General features: G+C 48.3%; 1 protein-coding gene across 1 annotated transcript in view; it reads left to right on the top strand.

Moving 5' to 3' along the window:
- The first annotated feature begins 9,727 nt into the window (after positions 1-9,727).
- COL16A1 (collagen type XVI alpha 1 chain) overlaps positions 9,728-17,772 on the top strand; it is a 133,820-nt gene continuing 125,775 nt past the window's right edge. The window contains exons 1-3 of the mRNA XM_056846435.1: positions 9,728-9,737; positions 10,311-10,385; positions 11,722-11,839. Of these exons, the coding sequence (XP_056702413.1) occupies positions 9,728-9,737; positions 10,311-10,385; positions 11,722-11,839 (203 nt within the window). The remainder of the gene's footprint in view (positions 9,738-10,310; positions 10,386-11,721; positions 11,840-17,772) is intronic.

Here is a 17,772-nt window from a genome sequence, read left to right as displayed (position 1 = left end):
ATCTGGGATGCTGGGATCTCATCTTGAAACCTCTCAAACTGTGGCCTTCCTGGGACTGAATGTCCTCATGCCAAGAGCCCATTGTAGGCCCAGATAGGTCATGCCATATCTCATGATCACATGGAGCGGCCTAACCATGAATGGTCTGTCAAGGTCAGTACTGCCTACTCTGACTCGCAGCTGCTCACCAGGATCTCAGGATAGAGTCTTTCCCATCAGCTGCCACCTACCCTTCTACAGCATGGTGTAGTGGTTTGGAGCAGTGGATTTGAATCTGAAGAACCGGGTTTGATTCCCCACTCCTCCACATGAGCGGCGGACTCTAATCTGGTGAACTGGGTTGGTTTCCCCACTCCTACACATGAAGCAAGATGGGTGACCTTGAGCTAGTCACAGCTCTCTTAGAGCTCTCTCAGCCCCACCTACCTCAGTGTGTCTGTTGTGGGGAGGGGAAGGTGATTGTAAGCTGGTTTGCCTCTTCCTTAAATTGTAGAGAAAGTCGGCATATGAAAACCAACTCTTTTTCTTCTTCTTTCTAACTGGAGATGCTAGGGATCAAACCTGGGACCTTCTGCCTGCAAAGCATGTGTTCTTCCACTTAGCCATGACCTCTCCTCATAAGAAGCTGACATAATTGCTCCGACCCTTGGTTTAGCTAGATCAGTACTGCCTACTCTGACTGGCAGCAGCTCTGCAGGGCCTCAGACAGAGGGTCTTTCACGCCACCTGACCTGTCTAACTGGAGATGCTAGGGATTGAACATGGGATCTTCTACATGCAAAGTAGATGCTGTACCACTGAGCCACACTCCCTCCCCCCTGACTAGGCAGGATGAAACCTCTGGTATGACCAGGCTTGGTCTACATGCCAGATATCTGGCTTTCTCCTGCTCTCAGGCCAAGAGAGGAGGATCCTCTGCCTGCTGTGCTTTAGCCTCCAAATGAAGTCTTTACTCTGGCTCCCTAGATCTGACCCAGCCAAGACTTAGCTCTTGCAAGTCACCTCAGCCCCCTTAGGTTAAAGAGCACATACTCTGAATCTGGATTCAGGCTTTTGGCCCAGACAGCAGCTACTGATAGGGTTGCCAACCTCCAGGTTCTAGCTGGAGATCTCGTGCTATTACAGCTGACCTCCAGCCAATAGAGATCAGTTCACCTGGAGAAAATGGCTGCTATGGCAATTGGACTCTATGGCATTGAAGTCCCTCCCCTTCCCAAACCCTGCCCTCCTCAGGCTTCGCTGCAAAAACCTCCTGCCAGTGGCGAAGAGGGACCTGGCAACCCTAGCTACTGAAAGGCCATGCATTTATCAAATGCTTTCAAAAAGTACACTGGTAGCCCGTGTAGCATCTTGTGGCAGTAAGTTCCACAGGCCAATTGTGCAGTTCTACCGGCCCCTGTCAGTGGCTGCTCCTCTTGCATTGGAAAGCAGTCTCTCTCTAAATATATACACCTAACTACTTGCATTGCTCCTGGTTTTGTCCTCCAGAGGATTTCTGAAGTTGCTCTGTGCTTCACTCCCAGCTCTTCACTCACTCTTCTTTCATTCCTCTGCAAAGAATAAAAATCGAGGGACATTCCATCTTCCTGACTTATGGGCTTGTTTTTCCCAGGAGTTGGCGAAGACTGCTATAAACAGCAGACGCCTCTTGCTCGCTGCCCCGTTTGTTCTTCCTGCTTTCTCTCTCTGTCCTCCCCCTCGGTACCGGGGCAGCTGCCACCTTTGGCAGAAGGATTTGATCAAAACACTCCGATAGGTCATGAGCATGCGTGGGTGAGACGGGGGGTGGGGGTGCTATTCTACAGAGCTGGCAAGCCAAATCTAAAAGGTGCTTTTTTTTTAAAAAAAGTGGCTACTTTAGGAAAGAGGTCTAGTAGAGCCAGCGTGGTGTAGTGGTTAAGAGTGGTGGTTTGGAGTGGTGAAGTTTAATCTGAAGAACTGGGTTTGATTCCCTACTCCTCCACATGAGCAGCAGGGGCTACTCTAGTGAACTTGGTTTGTTTCCCCACTCCTACACACGAAGCCAGCTGGGTGACCTTGGGCTACTCACAGCTCTCTTAGAGCTCTCTCAGCCCCACTTACCTCACAGGGTGTCTGTTGTGGGGATGGGAAGGGGAGGTGATTGTAAACCGGTTTGAGTCTCCCTTAAGTGGTAGAGAAAGTTGGCATATAAAAACCAACTTTTCTTCTTCTAGTAGGTAGGAACGAGTTAGGAAATGCTGTTTCATTTTCCACTTGTGCTACGGCTTCCCATTGTTTCCTTGGGCAAGTTTCTGATATCCATACTGTAGACATGGCATTGCTATGTTCTGTTGTGGGGAGAGAAATCCAAAGCGAAATCAGCTCCTTTTGAAGAAGGACGTCGCTCAGAACTAGATGCCTGCAACCAAACCTCAGTTTCCTTTTGAAGAAGAACATCACAAAGGACTAGATGCCTGCAACTGAACTTTTGGATAGTTATTTCTTATCTGCCTATGAGTTTCAGCCTTCTTGCTCTGGCTATGTGCAATTCCCCTCCGTGCCCCTTCTCTTCATCTTCTGACTTCTCGAGGTGTGTTTTTTCTCCCCCATTCAAACTCTTTTGGCTTCCCCCGAAATGCCTCGGATTCTGTGACTGATAAAGAAACCTCCAAATTCTATGTGAATGTCAATTTAGGCAACATCCAGAGGTAACCGAGGATTACAAGGACTTTTTCTCTCTCCCCCTCTTTAAGAAAAGCTGCTAACCAGGTTGCTGAAGCCTCTCAGATGTTCTGCCTGAAGAGGAACCAGCAAATTCGCCGTGAAGTTTGCTTTAGGCGAAATTAATGTGGCAACATTTTGCATTCCCCTTTAGCTGCCCTGAAAGAAACTCACTGACCTGCCCAAGGGCATCCTACGGCCTACACAAACCCGTTTGCTTCCTTTTTGAGTTTTTTTTTTTTTTTAATGGGCCTGGCAGCTAGACAAGAACCAGATGTTGCAGCCCAGACGCTTTGGAAGATCCCTTGGGAGCAATTTTTCGGGAGCTGTGCTGTCCCTTCATAAAAACCCTGGGCAGCGAACCGTAGCCACAGCTGCTTTCCGGCCTGTGATGGTGGAAGTTGACACCCTGGGGATGCTGTAGTGGAAAGCAACAATCGCCCAGGAAGAGTCAGTTTTGCCTCTGTGGCTTGTGGCTGTGCTTCGACACCCAAGAACATGAGAAGAGCCTGGCTGGATCAAACGGAAGACTTGAGAGAACTTTTTCTCCCTCTGCCATCGGGTTGCCAACCTCCAGGTAGTAGCTGGAGATCTCCTCCTATTACAACTGATCTCCAGCCGATAGAGATCAGTTCACCTGGAGAAAAACGACCGCTTTGGCAATTGGACTCTATGGCATTGAAGTCCCTCCCCAAACCCTGCCCTCCTCAGGCTCCGCCCCAAAAACCTCCCGCCGGTTGCGAAGAGGGACCTGGCAACCCTACTCTGCCATAATTCTAGCACTTGGGGGAGGTCACCCATTGAGGCTGATGGGGCAATCGATTCAGGACAGGCAAATGGAAATACTTCTTTGCTCAACGAGAAAGGAAATTGCGGTGGTCACTGTCAGTGGATGTGATGGTCACGAACAGGGATAGCATTAGAAAGGGGGTTAGACAGGATTCATGGAGGGAGGGTAAGTCCATCAGTGGCTGCTACCCACGGTGGCCAAAAGGAACCTCTATATTCAGTGGCCGCAAACCTAATAGCAGTGCTAGGAGGAGGCAAATGTGGAAGGCCTCAGCCTCTTTGCCCTGTTTTTTTTGGTTCTCTTGGGCTACTGTTTGGCCACTGTGTGAAACAGGATGCTGGACTAGATGGCCCACCGGTCTGATCCAGCAGGGCTCTTCTGATGTTCTTACAACCATCGAGTCCAACATTTTGATCCCAAAGACTTCTGGGAAGTGGCTTCTGGAAAAAAAAAAAAAACCTGCAGCAACCGCCTGTCATCCCTGGCTCCTTTCCCATGGAGTTTTTGCTTTGATTGGGTGCCCAAAACGGAGCAGGTTTTCTTTTGAGGATCCACACAAAAACATCTCGTAATGGTTGACTGGGTGCCTAAAAGGGAGCAGGTTTTCTTTTGAGGATCCACACAAAAACATCTCCTAGTGGTTCCCGATCCAAGTCCCCCCCCCCGCTTTGCTCCGATCTTTCCCAAACCTGGTTTGATGTAATCATTTGAAAAAAGATTGCAGTCAGAGCCTGTTTGCATGCTGGGTGGGTGTGAAGGTGTGCATTTTTGCAAGCCCTGTCCACATCTGCATCATTTTTCTTTCCTCAGCCCCCAATCCTGGCCACGTTTTCCTTCCCACTGCACCACCAGAGGACTTTAAAAAAAATCCATGATTGTTATATTTCTAAAGAGTTGTAGCAATATAGCAATTTGTGTGGCATGGGTTAAGTCTTAAATAGTCCTCCAGTGGTGCAGGGAGAGCTGAGTCAAGAAAGAGGGCAGGGAAACTGGTGTGTGGCTGTTCCACGGAGAATTGTCACTAAGTGGAAGCAGCCTCTATTGGTTGCAACAAACAGCTGGTCGCAACGCACGTGTATCACTCTGAACACAGAAAGCTAAGGATAAATGCTAAATATTTTAATATTCTAAGGTACACTGCCTCTGAACTTGGAGGCTCTGTTTAACCACTGATAAGCCTGTCTTGTCAGAATATGTCTCATTGTTTAAAAAGCTAGTGGCCCTTACCATGTCTTATGGCTGTGGACCCCGTTCACAAGTTTTGCATAGAGAACAAGGAGTTCTGTTGGTCTGTCTTCTGTCTACTGCTAGGAGGAGAGCACTTCTCTCTGCCCAAACATGGAAGCAGGAGGGGCATTGCTGTAAAACAGTGGTTCCCAAAGTGGGCAGTACCACCACCTGGGGGGGGGAATTACCTAGCGAGGGACTAAGAGGCAAAGGGGCAGCAGGGGGCACTAGAGGTGGGCCCCTTCAACTGTGTTGTTGGATAGGGTAGGGGGCGCTGGGGTTGAGTTTGTGGGACCAAGGGGGCGGTGGCCCGAAAAGTTTGGGAGCCACTGCTGTAGAATGAAACAACTTTCCCATTTCCAAAGCAGGGAAAATGGCCAGAGGAACATGTCCAAAGTTGTCCCGTTTTTCCTTTCTAGATACGCATTAACTTCAGCCCTTCATTGGTAGCGACCCCCCCCCCCAAAATCAAAGAAGACACTTCTGGCTTCAGACTTTTCCAGCACTTTGAATAAAATAACACATGTGCTTTAGCCCTCCTGTGGTGTTTGCTTTGGGATGGGGAGGAAGAAAGTTAGTGGGGACATTGGACTCTGGAAGATTCATTGATGGATTGTTTGTTTACTCAATGTTAGCCACCGTTCCCATCATAACTAGTCCACAGAGTGATTCAAAAACCAATTTAAAAACAATATAAAATTAAAAAGAAAACCTTGGTTGGTGGAAAATGCTGTCAAGTAGTTACGCCAGCTTATGGCATCCCCGTGGGGTTTTCAAGGCAAAGGATGAACGGTGGTGGTTTGCTTTTTCTTGCCTCTCTGTAGCAACCCTCGGACTTCCTCGGAGGACTCCCATCCAAGTATTTACCAGGTCTGACCCTGTCTTACCTTCCAATAGCTGTTAAGATCAGGCTGTCCTGGGCCATCCAGGTCAGGGCCAAAAAACCTTAACGCTACTCTAATAAGAGAAGCCACTTTTCAGACAGCTATGCCAACAAGTAAATCCCTGTAACAGTCTTAAGTCCAAGGCCCTCTGGAATTGATGGTGGCTTCAGTCCAGTTCAGATAGGAGACTGGACCCTTCTCTCCCCATCTTGGAACACAAGCACCAGAACTATTTCTGCCAAGAGCTTAAAAAGGGGAAAGTGGCATAAAACTACTGCATCAGTGTGGGGTTGAGACCTCCTGCCCTCTGGGGGCAAGGGCCAAATTAATGGCCTGGCAGGAATCATGGAAAGGGTTTAGTGTGGGGTGGGGGGAAGAATAAATCCTAAATCAAGGGTCTGCCACCGATGGCTCCAGAGCCAAGCGCGGCTCAGTGCAGAACCAAATATGTATCTTTAAAAATGATCTCAAGTCTTTAAATAAAGGGAGGCTTGGACTAATTTTCTTTGGCTCCAGGAGCCTGTCCAAGGAGCCAGGTTCATTTTCCAGCCTTCAGGCTTTCAGATTTGAGTGACCATATTTTCTAATGATTGCAACTGCAAAATAAAACCTCTTCTAACCTCCTCATGGAGAGCCAGTGTGGTGCAGTGGTTAAGAGCAGTGCACTCTAATCTGGAGAACCGGGTTGGTTTCCTCACACCTCCACATGAAGCCAGCTGGGTGACCTTGGGCTATTCACAGTTCTCTCTGAAGTCTCTCAGCCTCACCTACCTCACCAGGTGTCTGTTGTGGGGAGAGGAAGGGAAGGAGAGTGTAAGTCGGTTTGATTCTCCTTAGAAGGTAGAGAAAGTCGGCGTATAAAAACCAACTCTTCTTCGTCTTCGTCTTCGTTGTCTTCTTCTTCTTCTTCTTGATTTCTCACAATTTTATTAAAGCTGTGACAAATGTGTTGTTAACAGCCCCAGCCTTACATGCCTTTTATCTAAGCAGGTCCTGTGATTCCCAACATAGCCTTTCCCCAACATAGCCTTTTGGTGGTCAAAGGGTACCCTCATCTTCCTCTTTCACTAACAGAAGATCTGGTTGGATCCAATCTTTTGTGTTTCCACTGAGAATTAGTCAGAAAAGCTACAATAAAATAATTAATGGAAATGTTTGTCACCACAATGAAATTTCTGATGCGATGGTGACCTGGCACCTGGGATTTGTCAAGGACTGATTTAAAGTACACTGGAGGGGTGGGTAGGATGCGAGAAAAATCAGTGTGTGAAGGGAAGGGCAAGCAAAGATTTTGATGGGACTAATAGGATTCTTGGAGATGCTTTATAGAAAGGGAAATGATAGAAGTGAACAGTTGGCAATAATCCAGGTGAGAACACATGAACACATGAAGCTGCCTTCTACTGAATCAGACCCTCGGTCCATCAAAGTCAATACTGTCTACTCAGACTGGCAGCGGCTCTCCAGAGTCTCAGGCAGAGGTCTTTCACATCACGTACTTGCCTAGTACCTTTAACTGGAGATGCCGGGGATTGAACCTGGGACCTTCTGCATGCCAAGCAGATGCTCTACCACTGAGCCACAGCCCCTCCCATGCACAGATTTATGCCAGTGCACTAAAGCAAATTGTGCAGGGTACTCCCATGTATATTTCTTATTGCAAGATCGTGTGTGTACCACTTCCTATTAAAGGACTCATAACAACCAGTGTTTGGGCTGCAGAAACTGTATGGAACACCATGCCAATTATCAGTAACGTTAAAGTTGCATATTTTGGGTTGTACACATAAGGTTTCTTATCCTAGGTATTTGTTAGTCTCTTGTTCTGAGTTTGGCTCTTTGATTATGAAAGATTGTTGACTCTTGCTCTGAATGGTAGACGAACAACAATGATTAAGAGCCCAGTAGCACCTTGAAGACTAACAAAATTGCTGGCAGGATATGAGCTTTTTGAGTCACAGCTCACTTCTTCAGATAACCTGAAGAAGTGAGCTGTGACTCACAAAAGCTCATACCTTGCCAGCAATTTTGTTAGTCTTTAAGGTGCTACTGGGCTCTTTCTCTTTTCTCCTGCTACAGACAGACTAACACAGCTACCCATTGTGAGCAATGATTAAAATAGTGAAGTTTGCTCTACCTAGTTCGGGATCTTTTATAACAGCCCAGACTAGGGTTGCCAACCTCCAGGTATTAGCTGGAGATCTCCTGCTATTACAACTGATCTCCAGCCAATAGAAATCAGTTCCCCTGGAGAAAATGGCCACTTTGGCAATTGGACTCTATAGCATTAAAGCCCCTCCCCTCTACAAACCTCTTCTCCTCAGGCTCCACCCAAAAAACCTCTCGCCGGTGGCGAAGAGGTACCTGGCAACTTTAGCCCAGGCCCCTGTGATTTATCTCTGTTTCCATTCTACTAGTTTAGTAATCATTCCTTCTGCAAGGAACTCTCAAGATTGTAGAGGGTCCAGGGCTAAGGAATATGTAACAGTATTCTCAGTATCTTTGCCAGACTGTAGTTCCCAGTATTCCTTGGGGGAAAGCTTTGCTGTTTGAACAGGTTTAAAACTGATATCAGTTTGTAGTTAAGGTAAGACCTTAGTTGACTGCTCTCTGTCTTTCCTGAACTCCATCTCCTCTTTCCTCCCTACCATCTTTCTTCCTCTCTCTTAAAACTAAAAACACACAGAAAGTAGGGTTTCCAGGTCCCTCTTTGCTACTCGTGGGAGATTTTTTTGGGTGGAGCCTGAGGAGGGTGGGGATTGGGGAGGGGAGGGACTTCAGTGCCATAGAGTCCAATTGCCAAAGTGGCCATTGTCTCGAGGTGAACTGATCTCTTTCAGCTGGAGATCAGTTGTAATAGCAGGAGATCTCCATCAAGTACCTGGAGGTTGGCAACCCTAACAGAAAGAGAGCAGGGTGGAGGTGCTGACGGGGTTGGGGTATAATCTGTTTGTAGGCCCTTTCCCCCAGTGTGCACACACCAGATGAAAATCAATGGTGTCATGAACAGAGTGGTAGGCTTTGAGTGTGTAGACTTGGATTCAAGTTCTTGTTGAGCTTGGGCAAGCAATTGACGATCTACGTAACCTATCCCACAAGTATGTTGTGAAGGTAAAATGGTCTGTGCCATACTCAACTCCTTGGATGGATCCTAGGCAGGGCAACAAATGTGAGAAAGAAATGTTCATCCTCTGAGACAGTTTTGAAGGCTTAGGAAGAATGTGCTCACTCTTTACTATCGTCTGAGGAGTATCCCCCCTGGGGAGACATCTCATCTAATGTGGAAAGTACCAGTAGATACAGATCGACCCTCCTTTTGCCAGAAAGGAGATGTTTCCATTGCATTCTGTCCCAGGCTCATTCCCCAGGCAACCCCGCAGCCCATTGATAAAATCTGACTGAACTCACAGCGTTCTGTTGTGTCATTCAAACACTGACTTAATCAGGGACACTGCCAACTTTGCAAACAGTAGCTGAAAACATGACGAGGCAGGGACTGGAATGGCCATTAAGGTCACTGGGGAAAGTCCTGGTGGGCCGATGGCCTGGGAGGGGCTGTCTCCGGGGCAGGCGCATGCAACGGGGGAGCGGCCACCACTGGAATAAGTCCTATGAGGAAAGGTTGAAGGAGCTGGGTATGTTTAGCCTGAAGAGGAGAAGACTGAGAGGGGATATGATAACCATCTTCAAGTACTTGAAGAGCTGTCATATAGAGGATGGAGCCGAGTTGTTTTCTGTGGCCCCAGGAGGTCGGACTAGAACCAATGGGTTAAAATTAAATCAAAATAATTTCCATCTAGACATTAGGAAGATTCTAACAGAGCGGTTCCTCAGTGGAACAGGCTTCCTTGGGAGGTGGTAAATGCTCCTTCCCTGGAGGTTTTTAAGCAGAGGCTAGATGGCCATCTGTCAGCAATGCTGGTTCTATGACCTTAGGCAGTTCATGAGAAGGAAGGGCACCTTGGCCATCTTCTGGGCATGGAGTAGGGGTCACTGGGGTGTGTGGGGGGGAGGTAGTTGTGAAATTCCTGCATTGTGCAGGGGGTTGGACTAGATGACCCTGGTGGTCTCTTCCAACTCTATGATTCTATGGAAGGAGCCAGCAGCCCACACCCCAAACAAGGCAGACAGGTATGAGGTAGCGATGAGCCCTGGTAGGCCCTGCCCTGCATAATATGGATATTCATGAGCCAGGCTGAAGGCACAGCGAGCCTGCTCCTTCCCTCTTCCTCCTTCCCTTCCCATCTCCATTGGTGGGCATGCTTTCCGGGGTTGTTTTTCCCTCTCCATCCACTAGGGCTGCCAACCTCCAGGTTCAAGCTGGAGATCTCCTGCTATTACAACTGGTCTCCAGCTGATAGAGATCAGTTCTGGAGAAAATGGCAATTGGACTATGGCACTGAAGTCCCTCCCCTCCTCAAACCCCGCCCTCCTCAGGCTTGCAGTAGCATTAACTTGCTTCTCCAGCACTAACACTGGGTCTGGTATAACCCCCAGGCTCTGAACTGAGTCAGCAAAAGCCGGCTGAACCCCATCAAAAGTGGGAAGCACCATGTCCTTCAAGAACCTCAGGCTTCCCAACCAGCGTTGCCTCCGCCTTATCAGGATTCAGTGTCAGCTTGTTCACTCTTAGCCATGTACACAACAGTGGTCATCAACATGTTTTCAAACATATTAATGCCTTAACATTCAAAGCACTGACAAGTGTTCCGTTGTGTGTCTTGTAGGGGAGAAATGTCCAGAAATGCGGCAGGAAGGTCTCCGGCTGGACCCAGGCAGTGACAGCCATGTGAATATAACTGGTGAGTGTGTTTTGTCTTTCCTGGAGACATATTTTTTCATCACCGGAAACTTCTCTCTCTTTGTCTTCCCTCCCTGGCAGTTTGGTAGGGAGAGGGCACCGACAAATATGCAGTGCTCCGTTGCTACCCAACCTGGTCCTGGAGAGCAAAGATCTGCCGATGGGGGGCGTGGAGTGTGGGGAGGATGGCTGCTGCTCAGCTGTTCTTTCTTGCAAAAGCTTCAGGCAACAGGCAGGACTAGCTTAACCACTAGGGTTACCAGGTCCCTCTTACCTACTGGCGGGAGGTTTTGGGGGCAGAGCCTGAGGAGGGCGGGGTTTGGGGAGGGAAGAGACCTCAAGGCCATAGAGTCCAATTGCCAAAGCGGCCATTTTCTCCAGGCGAACCGATCTCTATCGGCTGGAGATCATTTGTAATAGCAGGAGATCTCCAGCTAGTACTTGGAGGTTTATTTAGGAGTTGCAACTACTATGGCTCAAAATAAGAAATAATATCACTTTGTGTGCATAATATTGCAGATTAGATATATTGGTGCCAAATATATTAAACTATAGCACTGTAAAAAGAAACTCTGACAATAAACTATTTCATTTGTATTAAACTCATACAAATAATTTTGCAAATAAATATAGGAGTATAGCCAATGTAATACTTCTTACAATAGATCAATAGGACAAATAAATGAACATCTTGTTACAAATCTGTTATACAACTTGGATGGGAGACCACCAAGGAAGACTCTGCAGTGGAAGGCAATCGCAAACCACGTGTGCTTAATCACTTGCCTTGAGGAAACCACCTGTGCCTTAATTGCTTGCTGAGGTCGCCATATATCAGTTGCAACTTTACAGCCCTTAAAAACAGAAAGGTCCCCTGTGCAAGTACCAGGTCATTCCTGACCCATGGGGGGACGTCACATCCCGACGTTTACTAGGCAGACTTTTGTTTTACGGGGTGGTTTGCCAGTGCCTTTCCCGGTCATCTTCCCTTTACCCCCAGCAAGCTGGGTCCTCATTTTACTGACCTCGGAAGGATGGAAGACTGAGTCAACCTTGAGCCGGCTACCTGAAACCAACTTCCGTCGGGATTAAACTCAGGTTGTGAGCAGAGCTTGGACTGCAGTACTGCCGCTTACCACTCTGCACCACGGGGCTCCTAAAATAGCCCTTAGATATCCATTAATATCTAGATATTAGATATCCATTCAGCCTGCACCAGCAGTCTGTACACCTAACCAGACACTAGGAATTATGCCTGTTCCCTAGGTGTGTAAGCAGTAAGCACACGAGCTTCTGCACGCCTGGCTTGACCCCTTTCTTCTGTATCTGGTTTACAGGATTTAATCTCATCAGAAGGTTTGGCCTCCTGAAGACCTCAGCCATCAAGAAAATTCGCAATCCCAAAGGGCCCATGATCCTGCGTCTGGGTAGCACCCCTCTGGTCCAAACTACAAAGTGAGTCTGCCAATTCTTGGCTTTAAAAACTGGTGTATGCCTGCATTTTGTACATCTCCACATGTTAAGTAACCCCCACCCCCACCCATTTGCACTGTTTGTTCTAACCATAGTAAAGGGGATTATCTATTGCAAAGATAACAACAGTTTGCATGTCAGATCATCTCTGGGCGTTTCTGTGCTACACACTTAAAGTGGTTAGATAAGCATTAGCTCTCCCTAAGCTGTAGTTCTGTTACGGATCCTGGGAGCTGTAGTTCTGTTACGGATATCCAGGGAGCTGTAGTTCTGTTACGGATATCCAGCAGAGAATTATCAACACATTCACCATGAAAATGGTAAACCAGATATGAGTACTCAGGGTAGATATTCACTGAGTGCCAGTGGGAAAATCAGAGTGCCTTACTCTTGGGGCTTTCCTGGAGTAAATAGAACTTTTCTATTGAACAGAGCAACCCTGTGAGGCAAGTCCCTAACAGGGTCATCCTAAGCAGAATTATATCCTTCTAAGTCAAAGTCAATGAACTTAGAAGGGGGTCACTCTGCTTAGGCTGGCACTGTCAGTCTCCTATTACTGAAAGAAAATGGTTTGCCCAAGACAAATCATTGAATCTGCAACAAAGATTGGGCCTTGAGCCTTCCAAACATGTCCAGTTGGCCAACCTTAATCCAGCTGTGATCCAGCCCAACTTGGACGGGGGCAGCCCAAGTTCAGATCCTCACTCAGTCACAAGGCTCATTGGTTGACTTTTTTCCAGGCCATTTGCTCACAGGTTATCTGCCCTTGAGCTCATCAGAAGATAAGCAGGGTCAGCCATGGTTAGTACTTGGATGGGAGAATACCACCAGGGTTGCTGTGCAGAGGCAGGCAATGGCAAACCACCTTTGCTCATCTTGAGCTTTGAAAACCCCATGCATTGAGCGTTGAAAACCCCATGCAGGGTTGCCATAAGTTGGTTGCAACTTGATGGCACATCATCATCATCATCATCATCATCATTAACCCCAGGTTTGATACTGTTGGGAAGCACTTTTTTAAATTCTTCCCCACAGCAATGTGATTAGGATTGCCAGACACATGCCTGGAACCCCTGGAAGACTTTGGGGGGAAGGGCATGGGTGAAAAGATGTCATGCAATGTGCAATATTGTTTCTGGGTGAGAACCTGGAAGTGATGTCACCATGTCAAACGACCTTCTAGGAATTCCACCAAGCTGTATGGTTTTTACCATAGAGGTTGGCACCATTCCTAGAGTGTCGCTCAACATGGTGATATCTTTCTTCCTTTGCTGCTCTATTGAGCATGGGCAGGGGTGAAGGAGCACTGCTGGAAGGTTGCCTGCTATAAGTAAGAACTGGTATGCCTAACTACAACACATCCATGTGTCCTGAGGTTTCCCAGCTTTTTTCTTATCTTTCTCAAACATGCTTTGCTATGAAACTTTAGGAAAGATCCCAGTAAAGCCTAGATGGCTACCATGTAGGGTTGCCAGGTCCCTCTTCGCAACCGGCGGGAGGTTTTTGGGGTGGAGCCTGAGGAGGGTGGGGTTTGGGGAGGGGAGGGACTCCGATGCCATAGAGTCCAATTGCCAAAATGGCCATTTTCTCCAGGGGAACTGATCTCTGTCGGCTGAAGATCACATATAATAGCCGGAGATCTCCAGCTAGTACCTGGAGGTTGGCAACCTTTCTACCATGTGAGTAGGATTTTTCTACCGTGTGAGTTGGATTTTCTCCTTCACATGACAGCCATTTCCCTTGCAACATTGATGGGAGACAAAACGGCATTAGCACAAGATAACGTACTCCTTTCTAAATTTCTTGGGTGAAGAAAACAAATAAATTAGCTTTTTCAGCATGATAGTTTACCATCATGGAATATGTCCCAATTGGGATACCTAATAGGTGCTAGACTCACGGGCAAGTGATGCTGGCCCTGTTAGCTCCACAAAGCAGTTGTAGGTTCCCTGGGACAGGGTTGTTATGGGTGACTCAGAGCTGTGAGGCCTGGATGGCTGTCTTATTAATCCTAGAAAGTAAATCAAAGCAGAAAACCAACAGAATCTGGGGTGTTTTCCAGGGCCTTATGCAATCCGCTGCTCCGTCTGTGTTTTCCTTCCTCTGCTGAAACTTGGCACATGACTTGACGGTCTAGACTGGCGGACTGAAAGAGTTTAAGCTGTTTACTCACTGGGTCGTTCCTTTCATCAGGGCCCAGCAGAAATGCAGAAGGGGAAGGCATAACAACTAAACTCCCCCTGCCTCGTTCTCCAGCTTCTGTCTGTACGACCATCCTTAATATTTAAAAGGAGCTGGGCTTCTCCTTCTTGTCCTTCATGGGCTTCCTCATACTTGATTCTCAAGGAGTAGCTCCAAAACTGTATGGCTCCTGGCTAGGATTGCCAACCTCCAGGTGTTAGCTGGAGATCTCCCACTATGACAACTGGTCTCCAGCCGATAGAGATCAGTTCCCCTGGAGAAAACGGCTAGTTCATAGGGTGGCCTTTGTGGCTTGATAATCTGCTGAGCTCCCTCCCCTCCCCAAAACTCTGCCCTCCCCAGGCTCCTCCCCGCAAAACTCCTGCAATTTCCCAACATGGAGTTGGCAACCCTAAGTTCTAGGCTGCAGTGCTCTTCAAGGCACAGTACAGCAAATTTCGTTTGCCTTTTAGGTATTAAAGAGTTAAAAACCTACCACTCTTCTGTTCACTCCTCATGTGAAAAAGAGCATCATCTGGCAAACAGTTAAAAGGGGGCAAAATCTTCCCCCTTTTTTTGCATTGCTGGAAGCAGTTGATTTTTCCATCTTTAACCTGTGAAGGCCTTGATAATTGGTTCCCAACATTTGGAAGAAAGGTAAAGGTATAAATATTTAGAGTGAAATAAATGCTCTTGGAAAACATGGCAAGCACTTTGAGGCATCTATTGATGAAGGGAGTTTGCCTCAGCCAGTATTGGCTGTACAACCGGGAAGTGGGGGGATGGGGAGGGCCCCCGGCAGCATTCAACTGTACCCAAGGGTTGCATACTCCAGGTAGGAAAATTCCTGGAGATTTGGGTGTGGGGAGGAGAAGGAGCGCTGTGGGTTATAATGCCAGAGTCCACCCTCCAAAGCTGCCATTTTCTCCAGGGGAACTGATCTCTGTAGTCTGGAGATGAGTCGTAATCCTGGGAGATCTCCAGGCCCCACCTGGAGGTTGGCAACCCTAAATCCATAGCAGCTGTACAGCAGAGGAGGGGTATTGCTGGGAGTCAGCACGTGTCAGCATAATTCTGTGCAGGCCGGCAGAAAACCTCTTGCCACTTTCATTTGCCAAAAACAATAATAAAAACGCTTCTCATTAATTTATTTGTTTAGAACATAAACCTGCCTTTCCCCCAAGCGTCTCAGGACTCTGAGTTCCCTGTGCCGTAGGAAGTTCCAGGAACAGCCTGTTATAAGCACTGTACAGTGACCCATCAACGAGTTGGCTGAAAGTGTGGGGAGGCAGAGTGGGCAGCGGGAGCGCATACGCATACGCACCCCGCCTCCGTGGGATCACCAAGTCATCAGTTTGCAACTGAGCAGAGGGTGTGTCCATGCGTATGCTCCCTCTCCCTGAGAGCAGCACCGCATCATGGGCACTTCCTCCGTGTGTTCCCACCATGCAAACGACTTGCCCATTGCCCAGAGGCTGGGTAGGGTGGGGATAGGGTTGCCAGGTCCCTTATGGCAACCGGCGGGAGCTTCATGGGGGCAGATCTGGGGGCAGCAATCTGTCAATTGGGACCCCTAGGTGGGGCCGTTGCCTTCATGCCTGCTCTAGCTCCCCCATGTGGATAATTAACATGCCAATGGATTGTCTGTACAGTATGGGGAGAACAGATGTGGGGTAGTTTCCAGAACTCAACTGAAGACCTGCTGGGCAAGAGCCCCACCCACATTCTAAAAACACTTGGTGGGCACCAAGAAAGGTGTCAACGGGCTTCATGGCGCCCATGGACACCATGTCAGGGACCTCTGGTTTAGATGGTCTTTAAGCCAGAGGTCCCCAACATGGTGTCCATGGGTGCTATGAAGCCCGTTGACACCTTTCTTGGTGCCCACCCAGTGTTTTTAGAATGTGGGTGGGGCTCTTGCCCAGCAGATCTTCTGATTGGCCACTGGAGGTCTGATTGGCTGCACAGGTTATAATAATGTTGTTTCAGCAGCAGCTGTAACCACAGTGTTGGGTTACTTGTCTCTCACTCCTCTTTTCCCATGTATTTTAAAATTAGAAGAAGAAAAAGAAGGGTTGGTTTTTATATGCCGACATTCTCTACCTCTTAAGGAAGTATTAAACCGGCTTACAATCACCTTCCCTTCCCCTCCCCACAACAGACACCCTGTGAGGTGGGTGGGGCTGAGAGAGTGTGACTAGACAGAGGTCACCCAGCTGGCTTCATGTATAGGAGTGGGTAAACAAATCCAATTCTCCAGATTATACTCTGGTTTCTCTTCAGATCGTATAATCTTAAAGTTCCCCACATTAGACTCCGCCGCTCATGTGGAGGAGTGGGGAATCAAACCTGGTTCTCCAAATCAGAGTCCACCACTTCAAACCACTGCCCTTAACCACTACACCATGCTGGATCTCAATTACCCTTTTTTCCCCCCTGCATTTGGGCTTCATCCATTTTGGGGTTGCGCCCACCACCCTGAGTCAGAATTCCAAAGGTGCCCACGGGATCAAAAAGGGTGAGTATAAGGCAGCTTCTTGTGTTCATGCCTATCACCGTTCGTATAGGGATGTGCTGTAGCTCAGTGGTAGAGCCTCTGCTTGGCATGCAGAAGGTCCCAGGTTCAATCCCTGGCATCTCCAGTTAAAGGGACTCAGGCAAATAGGCGATATGAAAGACCCCTGCCTGAGACCCTGGAGATCCGCTGCCGGTCTGAGTAGACAATACTGACTTTGATGGACCGAGGGTCTGATTCAGTATAAGGCAGCTTCATGTGTTCATGTGAGGACCACATATCGAAGTGCTCCTTTGACCAGCGCCCCTGAGTTGTCAGCACCCACTGAGGAAACATCTTTACCTTTTAGGCATGCAAAGACTAAGGAGAGAAGGCCTTCCACCTGGGCCAAAAGGATGCCTGCAAAAAGAATTTCAGGTGTCTCGGAACCTGCAATAGATGCCGTTTCCCAGCTACCCTTGGAGAGTTCCTTTCCTCCTCTTATCCAAATGGCCGGTGCCTCTTCCAGTTAGGAGGACAAAGTTGCACATCAGAAAGGAGGCCGGTAGCTGCTTAGATGCAGCTGGCATCACCGGCATCCAGCGCAGATATTTCAAACTGTTTAATGAAACCTGGCTTTGACACTCGCTCAAGCTCTTGGCAGGCAGCCTCCGGCAGAGAAGGGTCCTCTGCGAACGGACCAGAGATTGGAAATGACTGGTGCATGGCAGAGCGGACACACTGCCTCCTCTTGGAAGCTCTCGCCCTCCTTCCTGGCAAACTGCTGTTGTTCAGTTCTGAAAAGACAAGTTGGCAGCCGTCCGTGTAGGACTGGGGAGGGGCTGTGGCTCAGAGGTAGAGCATCTGCTTGGCATGCAGAAGGTCCCAGGTTCGATCCCCAGCATCCCCAGTTAAAGGGACTAGGCAAGCAGGTGATGTGAAAGACCTCTGCCTGAGACCCTGGAAAGCCTCTGCCGGTCTGAGTAGACAATAGTGACTTTGAGCCAGCGTGGTGTAGTGGTTAAGAGTGGTGGTTTGGAGTGGTGGACTCTGATCTGGACAACCGGATTTGATTCCCCACTCCTCCACATGTGCAGGGGAGGCTAATCTGGAGAACCGGGTTGGTTTCCCCACTACTGCACATGAAGCCATCTGGGTGACCTTGAGCTAGTCACACTCTCAGAGCCCCACCTACCTCACAGGGTGTCTGTTGTGGGGAGGGGAAAGGAAGGTGACTGTA

This window comes from Euleptes europaea, chromosome 3 (assembly GCF_029931775.1).
Source record: "Euleptes europaea isolate rEulEur1 chromosome 3, rEulEur1.hap1, whole genome shotgun sequence".
Classification (NCBI taxonomy): Eukaryota; Metazoa; Chordata; class Lepidosauria; order Squamata; family Sphaerodactylidae; genus Euleptes; species Euleptes europaea.
The sequence above is the reverse complement of the archived record's forward strand: the minus strand, read 5'-3'. Positions and strand labels throughout refer to the sequence as shown.